At 36.1% G+C, this 16,947-nt stretch overlaps 1 protein-coding gene across 1 annotated transcript; it reads right to left on the bottom strand.

The window, feature by feature from the left end:
- Positions 1-2,765: 2,765 nt before the first annotated feature.
- lbx2 (ladybird homeobox 2) lies at positions 2,766-5,982 on the bottom strand. The gene is made up of 2 exons (XM_084133752.1): positions 5,325-5,982; positions 2,766-3,883 (listed from the first exon to the last, which is right to left on the bottom strand). The coding sequence occupies exons 1-2, from the start codon at positions 5,650-5,652 to the stop codon at positions 3,438-3,440; spliced, it is 774 nt and encodes a 257-aa protein (XP_083989878.1). The 5' UTR covers positions 5,653-5,982; the 3' UTR covers positions 2,766-3,437.
- Positions 5,983-16,947: the final 10,965 nt, after the last annotated feature.

Below are 16,947 nucleotides of genomic sequence, written 5' to 3'. Positions count from 1 at the left end.
CTTTTTTTAAATGAAATTATTTAAGTGCAATTAAAAAAATTATATATATATATATATATATATATATATATATATATATATATATATATATATATATGAGCACAAATGATGTCTAGCCTTGTTAAAGTCGAAATGAATGTTTGTATTTGTATGGCCAGTGTGTTTAGAAGTCAGCCACTAGGGTGCAGTGTTGGTCTTCAAGAGAGCTCCACTAACACCAATCCCCTTCAGTCACCTCACAGTGACTCTATTAGGATCATCTTCATCTCAACAGTATGTTACATTATATGTAGTGCTCTGAAGATGCAATGAAAACCTCAGGCAGAATGTCTATTAGAAACGCAGGGAAAGCAATGCTGATGTAACAGTTGTGATAAGAAACGCTTTAAATGCTTCGTGAAACAAGGAAAACCTATATATAGGCTTATAAACACACACACACTATTTGGAAATACATGGTTGTTGTAACAGGCAAACGTAGGCTACAATTAGGTAAAATTATTATTTACCAAATTACTATGTTGCCTCTGTGTCCACCAGTCTTAGCCTATACAATGTCAGTGTGCTTTTATTTCTTTTTTTTTTCTTTTTCTTTTTTTTTAAAATCTGTTGGCTATTTTTTTTTTTTGTTGAACATATGTTATAATATTTTTTCCTGCATGTATTTTCCTTAAGACCAAATAGCCCTACATTTTACCATTATAAATGCATACAGATTTACAGTTAAAACAATAAAAAATACAAACTTAATTTTGAGGGTCAATGAATACTAATGTTACTTTGTATCAGTTTTTGTTTACTAATTGTAGTAGCCTATTTTAGTAAGACAATTTGTTTGTTTGTTTTTCTCCCTCATGTAGAGTAGTCTATTAAATCATCTAGAATACAATAATTTTAGGCTTTAAAACAACTGTGAATTTTCAATTAAAGAAAACGAAATGTTTTTCGCAATTATTTTATTTTACATTAAATATTTACATAGGCTATATGTACGCATATATGACTTTAAAATTAAATCAATTAAATCAATGGACTACGTCACAGGTATAGGCCTCTAATGTAATTTCGACTATTTTTCGCGATTCGGTAAAATAGCCTATTAAAAAAAGACTCAAGGCTAAAAAAATTTGGTTTTATTTCGTTTTTTTTTTTTTTTTCTTCTGTAGGCTAATAACAAATAATCTTAAGTAGCCTAGCCGATATTTTTAAAGAATCTAAAATATAGCATAATAATAATAATAATAATAATAGGCTAATAATAGGCTAATAATATTAAATAGGCCTAACATTCAATAGGCTACGGTAATATTGAAGTAGGCCTATTCTGTAAGCAAACAGCAACATTGTTGCTACTTAGGCTACATGGGTAAAGCGTTATTTTAATTGGTTTATTTATTTTATATCTTTTAGACTTTAAATGAAAATAGAGTAAGAGTAATGATTTTACAATGTCTGTAACATATAGCCTGTAAAAAAAAAAAAAAAAAAAAAAAACACACATGCGTTTCCATATCTGTCTGTGTAAATAACAACTAGGTTACTTTTACCGCCTTTTAATGAAACGTTTCACTATGTATAGCCAACAGATTTGCTTATATTTTAAAAACATATATTTCTTTAAAGTGAAACATGCTGCTCTATCATCCGAGGGTCCTTTCAGAGTGTTTAAAGCGCTTGTTTTCTCGAATATTTTCACACTGTGAAATCATGGCTTTCAATAGTAAAAGTCCAAAGACATTTATATTCATATACCTTCGAATTCCAATCATCGCGATTCTCAGTTGGAAACCCGATGCATTTAGAGCTCTGAGAATGCGGCTCTCCAGCGAGTCTCTCCACAATGCGCTCAGAAAAAAATCTGCTTGACTTTTCAACCCCAACTATTCCAAGCGATTAGGCCAATTGTACTTCCATCTTCTCGCTGCCCCAAAACTGCTGCCGTGATCTGCTCACAAACGGACACAAATGGGCCGAAAGAAATTCGCCAGACCAGGATGCATCAATCCTCCCCATTTCCACCGGCTTCCTATTGAGATTTATTCATTAGGAACCGCATGCAAATCATCTGCTATTCATGGGCGTTTTTAACACACGGGCACAGATGTGGAGCATTATTCGGGCTCGACCGACTGAAACTGTTAATGCGCACTCGAAGGCGGGTTAACCTAATCAATCATGTTGACTAGTTTGTGTTAGAGAAGATTCATAAACCATATGGCGCGAGGAGGAAAGCAAGCTTTATGTTGTCCTCGTGACAATGTGAGAGGGGGGAACCTTGTCCAAGTGTCCTAATTAAGCTGCAGGCACTTAACACACACAAACATCACACAATGAACCGATGTGTAAAAGTGCTCTGCCTCTCTCAGCTGTTTAACTCCAGAGAGTGTGCCATTATAGTATTTGATGCATGACACTTTGCCTTATTACTCTGTAAAAATAAATAAATAATAATGCCACTAAAATGTTAAACTTCAAATGAATTGCTGTCTTAAATTTGTAGATGGTGATAAACTTTTTCAACCACTGTGAATTTAATTACAGATTAATAAAATTGATTTAAAAAAGAGAGAGACTTATTTGTGATGAATGAAATGGATGAAGCTGTTGTTGTGGCATTATAATGAAAAATGTTTTTACAGTAAAAAAAAAAAAAAAAAAAAAAAGTGGATTTCCTATATCCACAAATTTATGCCAATTGTTATTTTATAATTCAGCTCAGCATACAATGCATGATTAAATTCTCACTCAAGGTAAGGAAACATTGTGAAATTACATATACCCTTTATTTACATAAATGAGGATTAAATAGAATGTTACAATAAATTTAACGAGTTAGATGCATCATAACTTGTTATATATATACACAACCTTGCCCTTGCATTGTTTTGGACATACATTTTTATTTTTATTTTTTTTGTTAAATAATGCCTGTAGGAATTGTGCCAGGGACTGATATATAATGTAAAACTTTGGGAAATGAGTCTTGACAATTACAACGTAGAATGAAGATTGAATAAATTTGCTTTGTGATTACTTTTTTTTTTTTATGTTCTAAAATTATTTATAAATATATAATTCTATTCAGCTGAGAATTTAATTGAAAATCACTTTTGGCATAGAGGTTCCACAGCGGTCATAAATGTGTGTTGAACGGTGTAAACAATTGCACACGTTTCCTTCGAAAATCGAGCTGAGAAATAAAGCTTAAAATGTACATACACATGTTGCAGTCTTGATACTGTACCATTTATCTCTAAGCATTTCTCAGATCTTTATGAAAGCGTATTCCTTAAACCATGTCTTCGATCTGCACGTCAGAACGTAGAGGTCCTTTCAATAAATTAAAAACAAGGGAGACAGAAACCTTTTCAAGTTCTTCCGCAGAGTCCGTGCAAAAGTTGTGAAAAATGCCCTTCTCTGAAAACAAGGGCCTGCTTTTAATCGTCCACCTCGATTTCCTCGTCCTCCTCGGAGAACTCGTCTGTGGTTTGGCCTCTGGACGAGGACGGGGACTGTGGAAAGGCCCTCGGGGAGAGACTGGGAGAAATGGGCCCCGAGCCACCGTGAGGGTCTTCTATGTCCTCCATGGACACCAGTTTCTGCAATGCCTGCGGAGGGATTTTCTTGAGAGACTCCACGTCCGCCTTCATCTCCTCCAGGTCTCTCTTGAGCTTGGCCCGTCGGTTCTGGAACCAGGTGATGACCTGCGCGTTGGTCAGACCCAGCTGCTGCGCGATCTGGTCTCTGTCGGCCGGTGACAGGTATTTCTGGTACAAAAAGCGCTTTTCCAGCTCGTAGATCTGGTGGTTTGTGAAGGCTGTGCGGGACTTCCGTCGTTTTTTGGAGGCCTGTCTTTGGCCGAAGCCGTTGAGATGTTCGCGACCTTTAAATGGAAAGAAAGGAGAGTTGATTTCCAGGAATAACGCAGGCGACCAGGTGTGAGGACTACAATTCAGAATAACTTTCTTTAGTAAATCATTCACAAACATTATAAAGCTAATGCTTATTCAGTAATGCATGTATATTGAAATAGACAAATACATGAAGTTTCATTTCCCATTTTTAACTAGTGAAAGCATTATTTGGAAGTACTTCAATGGTCCTATTTTTGGCTGTATATTGTTCTTGTCTTGCTTCTCAGGAGATTAAAAAGTATTTATTGCAACATTAGAGGTTCACTTTAGATCAGTGTTTTGGTTTCTAGGATCTTTAAAGCACCAGAACAGACTGTAGATTATTTTTCCCCCCCTGTAAAACTTAAAAAGGTTCTTCTGTGGAATTAAGCTGAAAAATCCTGTTTGGTTCAAATTAGAACCTTTATTTTTAAGAGTGTACACATGTTGTGTTATGTGATAGGCCGCAGTTGTTCATTCCAGCTGCATAACAGCTGTTCTTGAAAAGAGTGGGAGAAACTTTCCAAAACATCTGAACTTTTGATTGCCAAGTAAATTCGAAATATTTGATGTGTTAATCAAGCAGCCTATCACGCCACAGAACTGGCCTCAGTCCTATTACAGATGACCTTAACCATTAGTGTGACCCACCAAGACAGTTCTGCAATGTCAACACGAACGTCATTTTCTGTAAATATGTCAACTGAACATTAGCATTCTTGTAAATTTAGCTTGTTTTCCATCATGTTAGGCTACATTTCTGAAAACAAAGGTTTTGGAACATTTTAAGAGCTACAAAAACCTAGGCTATAGGGTAGAAAACCTTAATTTACTGGAATTTTAAACAATCGTGAAACCAGTCTAATGATCAGACAAACCATTTTAATCGCCAAAGAAACAGAGAGAAACTCTATATAATGAAAATTATTCTTGATAAGAATAGTTTTGTTTTTGTTTTTTTGCTTGACTATCGAAGAACCTTTTCAGTTTTAGGGGGGTATAGATGAAATTCCTGAAATACTGACAGTTACACTCGAGGAATCGCTATTGACATTTAGCTCAGAAAAATAAATAAAATGTATTATCTGAAAATGTGTTTAAAAAAAAAAAAAATATGCGGGAGAAAACAAGTTGAAATCACTGAACCTAAAAAAAAAAAAAAAAAAAATCAATCATTTTGACTAAAAAAGTTTATTAATATTATTGATTTTGTATATGCTTATAAAAATAAGCATTGGATATCAGTTGTAAAATGCACATATAATAGCTTACTGCTAAACAATAACACTTCCAAAAGTACACCTCCATTTGCGCATTTGAAACTCGTGCATTCATTCGTAAACACAATCTGAATGCACAAGTATAAATCTCGCTCTCTCTCTCTCTCTCTCCAAAAAAAAAAAAAAAAAAAAAAAAGACAAAACATTTTACCTTCTGCGGCTTGTATAACGTTGACTTCCAGACCCTTAAATGTTTTGCTCGCCAGCTCCTCCAGAGCGCATAACGGCGAGGACGGAGCGCTGATCCCGTTCCGAGACGCACTCGAGCCGGTCACTTTCTCCAGCACCCGCGGAGGGCACAGACTACCGACGGACTTCTTGACGGACGGTTTATTTAAGATATCCTCAATGCTGAAAGGGGTGAGAGGCTTGTTGGAGTTGGCCGGAGGTGGGAGTTGGTCCAAGGGACCCCGTCGCCTCTCCTCGCCGCTGGACTGCAAAACGGAGCCTGCCTTCATGTCTTTAGAGCTGGAGGTCATCTCAGTCCCAAGAAACTTTTTCGAATAGAAGTCACCTAGCTCGTTCAAACTTGTTTATGCATACAAAAACCTTGTCTATTCCTCTCTTTAAACGTTCTTCCTCACTCTGAAGTGGCTCTCCAAAAGCACCATGCTTCAGGAGTCACGGACACCCGAACTTTAGTCCTCATATGCGGCTCCAGTGTTCTCTGAGCTGCTCCATGAGGATCTTCACCATAGCCGTGTCTGAAGGAGGCTCAAAACAGCAAGCAACCGCTAACTAGTTCTTGTTGATTGCTTTTGTGAAGTTCAATTAGAGAAACACTACACTACTTGCTGACCCGCTGCTCTGTCTTAAAGGGCCAGACCACAATAATGAATTGGACCGAGAATAGGAGGAGTTTCCCCCTGAAGTTTAAAGAGAGGGGAGATGGCTCGGTATGTTTATGCATCTGTTGATGCATCCCACTCCCACTTAGGGCAAACCACGTGCTCCACGCGTATACCTGCCTGAAAAGGGAGAGTGTGTGTGCTCATTAACACCAACACTAGCATTCCGTTTTTATGTGAACGTGCATTCGAATCCATATTCAGTTTAATAATAATAACGTATAGTGCAAAATAAAAAAAAACCACATAAAACAAAATAAACATTCAACAAGACATTGATGAACATTAAGAATTAATAGGCCTGTTTAAGACATTCAAGAGTTGTCCATGTGGGAACAACTCGCTAATTACTGAGATATTGTAGGATGTGATTATTGCTGTTTTGGAGGCTATTATGACAGCATAATTCCCTCACACCTCGTGTATAGCTGTCATTAGAACACATGAGATCAGAATGCAAAGCATGTGATCGTTTCAGTCCAATAAAAATGATTTCTATAGATTTTACCCTAAAACAAACTACATGTTATATATATATACTATGTTATGTCATGCCAATTTGAACGGTGCTGATCTTTCCAAAGCACCGACATTTTTATACGCAGTTAAGCCTTTAAAACAGGCTACATGCATTTTGCTGGTGGACATTTTATATTTATTTTTAATGTAGCACAAGTAGCAAAGGCATACTATCATGCGTAAGCAGGATATTGACCAAGTGGTTTGTTGTAAAGGTTGTTTTTATAGGATTTCCTATACACAAAATATTTCAGTAATATCTCATTCAGCACGGCAGTCCCATTCTATGAATCTGTGAAAATGCACGTGGGTGAAGGGGAGAAAGCAGCAGTGTTGTTCTGACACGCGCAGCTTCGGACAGGGTTTCAGATGATGCTCGTGGGACACTGGAGAAACGCAGCGCGCCTGCTGTGAAGATGCAGGTAAGAAGAAATCGACTACTTGATTCAACACACTAGATTTAAGACAACAATAAAATTGAAGAGAGAAATGACTGATGTAATGATACTTGAACTGAAGAAACGGATCAACAGAATAAAACCTATTTCCCCCCCACTTATTCTTCCACCGCACTTCGTGTTTTCTTTGTGCTATAGGCTACATTGCATTTATTATGCGAGATGTATTTTTAAATCTCGTTTCAGCTTGCTTTTTAACAAAATACAGATATTTCCTTATACACATAGCCTACACACAATTTTATCTTATACACATGTAATAAATGTTTATAAAAAGCCTATACAAAGGCTAATATTAATTCATAAAGTTTTTATTTTTATGATCTACTCAAAAAAATATTATTAAAAAGCATGCACTGAACTCTTCAGTTTTATTGCTTTTGATTTATTTTATTTTTGTTTATTGTTTAAAATTAACATTATCATTAACTGTGTTGTGTATGTGTGTTTATTGTTTAAAATTAGCATTAGCATTAACTGTGTTGTATATATATATATATATATATATATATATATATATATATATATATATATATATATATATATATATATATATATATATTCTCTTAAACCTTGCTGAGGCCTGTAGACTAGTGAATATTTTGGTGGTCTCCCCATAAATGTAAAACATTGGGCAATAAAACAAGTGGCGATGTTGACATCTGGTAATATTTAACAGGGATTCAATAATCGATTAGGGTGATAGATGTCCTTCTTACACGAGTCATTGGCGATGTATGGCCAGTTCGCGGGAATATCTCATTGTCCGTGCCAAGAGAACCATATGGTGACATCCGTACAGGGACTGGGACGAGCCAAACTCCTCACGAGCCGTAAAACAGCACGACATTCTATTAGTGCGGGGACAGACCGGTCGACGTGGGCGACACGCAGCCAAACTCAATACAATATTTTATGGTAAATGAGCAACAATGCATTGAACAAATGTATCCATACGGTAATGTCACACCCTCACAGTTTCAGCACAATGCATTGTTTTGTTTCATTTTAAATCTTTTTTTTTTTTTTTTAAGAAACAAACAGAATTTTCGAATAGCCTACACCAAAAGCTATTTTAAATTCCATTTAAGTGACATTTTATGTCTATACAGATAACAATATGAGTTCAAATATCAACAGAAATGTAATGAAAGAGAAATTAAGGAGGTCTTTAAGGAACCATATGCCATTACTGTCAAAAATTACAAATCATAATATAATAAGCAAAATGTTGTCTGGGTTAAAATTAGCAAGTGATTGGATAAATAATAGCACTAATAATAATAATAATTATTATTATTATTATTATTAATATTATTAGTCCTTGTCGGGTTCAGATGTCCTAAACGAATTGGTCACCTCAGAATGCCAGGTCAGAGGAAAGCTGCTAAACCTACTAAACGATACATGGGTATTAATGTAATGTGGATGGATAGGATTTCTGATAGGGAGAATGATGCCCTTCAGCGCCAACAATAGCACATTCGCATTACAGAGAAACCGAAGCTGAACATGGTGTTACATTTCTCTCAAATGCGCGAGCATTATTAGTTCTAAAGATAATCCCGCCATCTCTCTTCTGCAAGCGGCGAGAGAGAGAGAGGATCCTGACGGTCTCAAGCGGAGCAGCGCTAATTCGAAAGGGTTTCTTCGGCCTAATTTAAACGTTAATTAGAAACAGAACACCTGACATCATCAATCATCAAGACTAAAGGGGGAGCAGGGTTTTATTTTCGCACAGCCCGTCCCTGCGTCACTTCCCTCAGCATTGATACGCTCATGGAAGTGGCAGAGCTCTGGCTGCTGGAAACATTTATGGGGATAATGCTACTGTGCATGAGATTGCGTTGAACACATTTTCTGCAATGTAATATTATGCAACGACAGAACAAATGCACTGTAAAAAAAATGTTTTCGTGATTTATCACAACTTTTTTTCTTTTGTCAAATCAACTTAGATAATTAATATGGTATATGAATGTCAGATAACATACTATTTTGAGTTTTTGTTGGTTAAACCAATCTCCTTTATCGTATTAGCTCAAATTTATAATTTCAATGAACTACAAAATTTTAAGGCAACCGCAGGTAACTTACGTTTTTAAATTAAAACCAACAATATTTTTTTACAGTGTAGAATAAAATTTAATAGAATAGAATTATATAATGGAAACATGATTCCATTTTAAAATAAAATGCAACTAGAAGAAAATTAAATAATTCTATAATTCTATAGAAAATAAAATATTTTTTAGATTATTTTTCGATTATTTCGTGCAAAAAAAAGCAATATTATGCAATTCAATAAAAACAGTGATATGCAAATAATTGATTATTGTATACACTATTACAGATATAACACATCTAATATTAAAATAAGATTTATTTAATCTTGTAGAAAACTAGTTTCTTTTTTGTTTTTTCTCCTTATTTTCTCTTGTTCAAGCTGCCTAAACGGACCCAAAACAAGTGAAGAATTTCAGAAACACGGAAATGTGTGATTCCTTATTTGATGTAATGTAAACATTCAGATTTCATTTGAACAGCATAAAAGATGTGATCTGAGCTGTTGACTGAGATATTAATTAGGCATTTCTCGTAAAATATCTCGCAATATCTCTCTCTCTCTCTACCTCAAATATCTGTATTGCACTTTAAGATAGTCTCGTTTCTGCACCCTCTCTCTCTCTCTCTCTCTCTCTCTCTCTCTCTCTCTCTCTCTCTCTCTCTCTCTCTCTCTCTCTCTCTCACCCAAACAGCTGTACTAACTACTATATAAACATGATACGGGGGCATACGCATTAACGTGGAGCCAAGCGGTGACATTTGACTGTGATGAACCTATCGGGTGTTTTGTGAAATGAGGTGTTACTTTATTTCTAAGATACCCTCTTGGCACAGTTTGACCCCACGTAGGTACATAAATATGAAGAGATACGCTTTTTTTAAGGGATAGGGTAATTTAATAAAGGGGATTAATAAATAAAAAATGCAGATTTATGTAAAACAAATCCTAAAATTGTTCTCGTTTGAAATTAAAACGTATAGAGGTTAATGGGCTCGTGTCTATGAAGCTGTAAATCCACGCAGATTGGCATGCACGTTCCTTCATTATGGGTATTTGAGCTGTAAACCAATCATGTGGACGTTTGGTTGCTCTCAGAAACGGCCAGTACAAACTCACATGAGCTATTAGGCCTCCAACCAGAATTTATGTAGCATGGGCTATTTTAACTAACATATTATTTATATAATATATATACACATTCAAATGAAATCATAATAATATGTGCTGCTGCTTGTTGTTATCACAACTTTTTTTTTTCTTTTGTCAAATCATCTTAGATAGCTAATCAATGTGGTTCAGATAGCATAGCCTATTTTGAGTTTCTGTTGATTAAACCAATCTCCATTTTAAGGCAACCAATTATTATTATTATTATATATTTTTTTTAGTTAAAGCAGCATTTTAGTGTGTTATTGTAGTTTACAAAATAAATATTAGCCTATAATTATAAAACAATTTAATTGAATTAAACATTTTAGCCTGCATAAATTTCACTTACACGTCCTTAATTGGAAATCGGTAACTTAAGTGATGTGCCATAAAAACATTTCTGTTGCATTATTTAATTTATCATTCATCTTGGATTACTTAGGCTAATTTAAACTGAGGTTAAAATGTGTTGCAGAAACGCAGGACTATTGGTGGATGTAATGAGCTAATCGATGTAGTCATGAGTGTTAATTGTGTTTAATAATGTCATATCGATGAGTGTTTCTTGCGATTTGACAAGCTCAAGTCAATTAAGGAACAGTACAATCGAAAATCCATTATGGTGAGGCGCATGCACATTTGATGGTCACAGGTTAATTGCGCGCGCGCGCAGTGAAGGTGTCCAAACAGCCCTCATTATTATTGATGCACCGCTCGCTCTAAAAACAATATAATCAAAGCGTCAGAGTCGCCTGCTGTTTTACATCCCATGTTGCTTTTGATGGTGTCATGTTCAGCAGTGTTTAGTACCTGTTGATGTTTTCTCTTTCTGTGGATGACAAATGCCTCGGCTCCCCAAAGCGCACGCACCCTCCCCAACAGCCCCAAAGCCCGGACAAACGGACGCGCGGATCAAAGGCTCTGACCCCAGCCGAGCAGTGTTGCTCCCCTCCAGCGCGCCACTGGGGTCGGCTCGAGATCATAAAACGGGCCGTGAGGGGCACGACTCCTGGAGAGGATTATGGTGCTTTTCGCCACGAGTTCCGAAAAAGAGCAGCAAAGGTGTGAACAAGAGGAAATGGATTCGTCCGAACTGATAAACGCAGTTATTTGGATAGATCAGCAAGGCGTGGGAATTCGATGTAGGTCACTGCTCTACACAAAACAAAGGTGCAATAAATCAGTAACTTGTTTAAAACACACGCACGGAGGCTTTTGTCAGCACGCATGCATTTGGACAAAACAAATATGTTAAATTATATATGCTACAATCTATAGATATCCAAAATAATTTGATCGAATATACATCGAGACAGAGAACCGCGTCCATTAAAGCTATTTGTGCATGTCACATCCATTTTAACATAAGGACATTCTCATTCCCTCTGCACTGAACCCTTCCACCCCCTCTCTCCTCACCTGAATGAACGGTTGACACCCCAACACACTTCACTGATGGACACGCGCAATTACGCACATCTGCGTCTGAGCGTCCAATGAGCAGAAGCCAAAACAGAGCCGCTGTGTGTTCCAGTCCATGGCACTGCCACTGTGCCACGCTGCCAGAGCCTCCGTGTGTGAAGACTCATTTGAGCTCGTTAAATTTACATCCCAGATTTGTTTTTATTCACGGAATAGATAAAACCATTGAGGATTACACGTTTTGTAATTTAATTAAATCACGATAACACTAACAGTGTGTAAGTGCAAGCTGTTCTACAACATGATTACATAGAATGCATTCGTTGTTCATTATTATTAGTAAAGTTGTAGAGAGAACGTATGGTTGTGGTTTAGTAAAATGTATGTACAAATAGGAAAGAGAAATTCTTGGACAAAAACGACGTGAATTCAGTTATTCAAATGCAAACCTCATAAAAAATACACTAATAATAATAATAATAATATGATTTTATTATTATTATTAGATGGATACTAGTGATTCCAAATATATACAGTAAACTGTAAAAGAGCCATTCAACTTTAAAATTGTTATAGTAATACTATTGTTCATAATTTTTAAAAAAGGAAGAACATATTGTTAAAGAAAATCTACATTTGACTATCACGTGTCTGTTTTCTGTTTTTTATTTAATCTGAAGCATGCAGACAAACATAATCGCCCCGTTTCTTTCTTTCTCTCATCCACACACACACGCACACGCACACACACATGCACACACACGCGCAGATATACCTGTCTCGTGGATGTGATGGATTCTGGCCTTTGAGCGCAGCGTCATGTGAGCTGAAGCAAACCCACGGAGCGAGATGATCAAAGAGATGCGAGCTGATGTTCCAACACTGATGACACCACAATCACACACACACACACACACACACACACACACACACACACACACACACACACACACACACACACACACACACACACACACACACACACACAGCCTACTATAATCTAATACATATATATTCATTGAATTAACGTTGTATTTTATACTAAATGTTGTACACGTTATAAATTAATAAATGTAAACGAATGTGGGCCAATGACAAATTCTCGGTATGGACAGAAATATGAATGGATTTGCTAAGTAATATTTAGTATTAAAGTTCTTATAAATTAATAAATGTAAACGAATGTGGGCCAATGACAAATTCTTGGTATGGATAGAAATATGAATGGATTTGCTAAGTAATATTTAGTATTAAAGTTCGTTTCATATTTCTGCAAAAAAGAAGGCAAAAGGTTTAACGAATCAAGAAAAAAAAAAAAACTAATTATATTATATTATATTATATTATATTATATTTTTGTTACCTTAATATATGTGGATGTAAACAATGTAACCATTATTTATTATTAATAATAAAAAGTAAAACAAGTTTTAAAAAATGGTTAAAACGTGTGTTTTAATAAATACAATGACTTTGATAGTCCTTGTTTTATGGGTTTCTTGTCGAATGACAATGAAATGGTTTCATGCATGCTGGTTTTTACCACACTCACATTGATTTTGTGGAGGGGAAAAAAAGAGAAAACAATAATCTCAAATTAATATTTTACTTTGTGAGGTATACTTCATTGTAATATTTTAATAGGCCTAAACGTAATAATCCACCAACTAGACATTTTTCTTAGAAACAAATATAAAAGTGTTAAAAATGTAATCGTGGTCGTCATATAAGTGTCCTTTCCTGTATGAATGGCATTTTAAATGTACATTTAATTAACTTAATAGATAAATATACAAATGCATCTGCAGTTGAGATGAAGAGATGTGTTCATGACTCTATGTCGTGCAGAATGCTCTCAGGAATGGAAATAACTGATCATCATCAGCTGATTATGGCGCATGTAACCGGAGGAGCAACATCAGACACGATTTATGTAGTTCCCTGAGAAGCACCATGCGCTTTTAAAAGAGGGATTTAATTTGGAGTGCACTCCGGGTGCATATCAGCGCTTATGAAGATAAATGCTATCACAAGAGCACGCTGTTCCGTGGGAACTCCAGCCGAATCCATCACCGCAGTTCTGGACGCGACCACTGGGGCGGAGGACTGAATCATCTCATCACAAATCCCCAGAGGACCAAAGGTCAAGGTTTCACGTAGGATTTGTCACATGCACAACATGCACAGCATATACAAAACAGCTTATTGGCAATGAATTGTGTCATCCTGAAGCTGGCAAAATTATACATCAACACAAATAAGTTATATATTCACAAATAAGTTATATTCTCAAATGAATAAATAGCCTATACTGAAGGGAACCCTAAAACTGCTTCATATTGTGACACCTATATTCTCGAGAACATTTCATTAAACTTTATTTAACTGCGTTTGTTTTTGACAATGATAGTCATGACAGTAATATATAACCATTATCTGTTGGCAGACAATCAGTAATTTAAATATGAATCAAAATGAAGGTAATTCAAGTCAGCATGTGAATGAATGGAATTAGACTTTTTAGTTTTTTTGTGGCCTGGATGTATGAAGTTATTCAAAATACAAAAATGTATAATACATTATTATTATTAATAAACAATTTTGTATATATATACACACTATATACTATATATATACACACTATATACTATATATATATATATTTTTTTTTTTTCATTATTATTTTACATTTATTATTATTTATTAAACAAGCAATGAAGCTACACTGTTTTAAAATATTATTAATATTTAAAAAATGTTTGTCCACAAAATCAAAGCCATTTTGTTGTCATGTGTACCTCCACGCCTGTATCAAGATCATTAGTTTTCTTTTATTCTTTTTTTTTTAATTTTTTTTATTTTTTTATTTTACAAATGTATATTTTTAGCTTTTTATGAGAATAAAAAATTACATTCTCGACTTTTTTTGTGTGAAAATTTTCTTGAATAAAGGTGTGTACATTCAACGTGTATTCAAAGGACATAGGAGGTATTAATTAACCCTTTGTAGAAAAATATATAAACGTTTTGTAAATTTGTAAAATGAAACAAATATTACTATACGCAAAAAAAAAAAAACAATTCTAAGACCTTGCCACTTTTTAAAAATATTTTTCCTTTTTATTATCTTGGGACATCCTCATTTGTCCTTAACCCATATTTATATCCAACTTGTATAATACAATGCAAAAATGTCACCTAGGCCTACATGACATGGGCTACATGTAATAAATTGCAGAGCAGAAACATGCATTGAAGATCGGTGTTTTCTAAAGTGTGTGTAGAGATGGGAGAGTAATGAATGTGCATCCGTGTTGCATTTTACGAGGAGAGTGTCTGTGCGTCCACAAATAAGCAGTGTATGACGTGTGTGGTGAAGCAGCTCTCCGGAGAGGTGTAGTTTCTCACATAAGGGTTTGATTAAGCTGTGATCAGCTCCTGCCCTCTCCAGCTCCGCTCCACAATGAGGAAATAGCTCGTCTGCTCGCTGACAGAGCCCCGCTTTTTCTGTAAAGATAAATGACCCAAAGTATTAAAGTTTAACACTTTGACAAAACCCACCTGATCTGGAGGATTAATGCAATGAAAAATCCATCTGTGCGCGACTCCGTGGAGAGTAATGGCCTCGCGCTGGGAAGGTCAAACAATATTTAGGATAAGTACATATCCAGTATATAGAGCTGAACTTTCCCAAGGCTCGCACACTTAAATGACACCTACACACATGCTCACATGGAGAAAGGGAGAGTGGAATAGTGGGTACATTATTCTTTGTCAGCGTGCATTGACAATTTTGCCTTAAAAGTAATGCACACTTATTAATGCATCCAAATGAATAAGTTTGTGTTCAATTAACCCTCATTATAGGTTGAAAATGACTGTACTGTTTCCCAGAGATCCTAGGGAGGTAAGTAAGTGCATGTGTAATAATAGCTCTTATTTGAAATTAACCTCCTATACCTTTAAATGATTTGTATGTTTCTCTGCCTCAGTCACAACCAGTAGGCAGATCATATTAAAGACTTTTCAATATTAAAACATTGTTTTGGGTCAATTTGAGCTCATTTCTCAGAAAATTGGGACAATAAGATTCTGGTTGTTTTTAAGATGTTAAAATGATCTTGAGTCTGACATGAAGGCAGACTAGTTAAATAACAAAACAGCACAACCAGCGCAGACCTGATTACGCACAAGGAATCAGGAAGTCCAGGGCTGCGTATATCCCAGATGGATCCCATAAATAGAGTCCAATTGGAAATGGCAGATAAACGGCGCTGTCAGAGAGGACAAAAAGATAATTTTTCAAAACATCCCAGAGAAACAGACCCAACCAAACCTTCATTACCCCTCTGGTATTGGACGAAACAGAAACTATTCACTCCCTGGAAGTAAGTCATCTTACTGAGGAAAAAGAGCCTGTCCCCCGTGAAACATTCCTCATGGAACGCAGGAGGGGATTGCTGAAAAAAAAAAAAAAAAAAAAAAAAAGAGTAAAGAAAGAAATAAAGTGTGTCAGAAAAGATGATCTCAGATTAGAAAAAAAAATCTCTATCTATCTATCTATCTATCTATCTATCTATCTATCTATCTATCTATCTCTGTCTGTCTGACCGTCTGTCTGTCCGTCAGTCCGTCCGTCCGTCCGTATCCATCCGTCCGTCTGTCCATCCATCCGTCTGTCTGTCCATCCATCCGTCTGTCTGTCCATCCATCCGTCCGTCTGTCCATCCATCCGTCCGTCTGTCCATCCATCCGTCTGTCTGTCCATCCATCCGTCCGTCTGTCCATCCATCCGTCCGTCTGTCCATCCATCCGTCCGTCTGTCTGTCATACCATTGTTTTCATTCAAAACTTCTCATCACGTGACAATAATAAACATTTATGTAATAAAATGCTTGCTTAATTTTGTGCTTGCTTAATTTTTCCAAGGTTCAGAATCCCCTCCCCACCCCCAAAAAAGAATAACAAACCAGGGAAGCTGAGACAGAGATGTGTAATCGGAAAAAATGCAGAGCGAAAAAACTGGGAAAGGTCCAGGCCCTCAGTCCTGCTATAACTTACAGTGTCCCCGTCGCCCATAAATATCAGAAATAGGCTCACACTCAAACTCATTCACAAGCAGCAGTCCCTGTGTGTGTGTCTCCCAGGGGCCTGGGGTCACCATACACACACAGAATTAGCCTTCAGCTGTATGCCGTCCGCTCTCAGGTAGTGGAAAGGGAGGTAACGTACAACGAGAAACACAAATTCACCCAATCATTCTGCTGACGGCAGCTGCTAACTTACCACTGTATTTATTGCTGCACGTTT

Source organism: Abramis brama (genome assembly GCF_963993115.1).
Source record: "Abramis brama genome assembly, chromosome: 13".
NCBI classification, from domain to species: Eukaryota; Metazoa; Chordata; class Actinopteri; order Cypriniformes; family Leuciscidae; genus Abramis; species Abramis brama.
The sequence above is the reverse complement of the archived record's forward strand: the minus strand, read 5'-3'. Positions and strand labels throughout refer to the sequence as shown.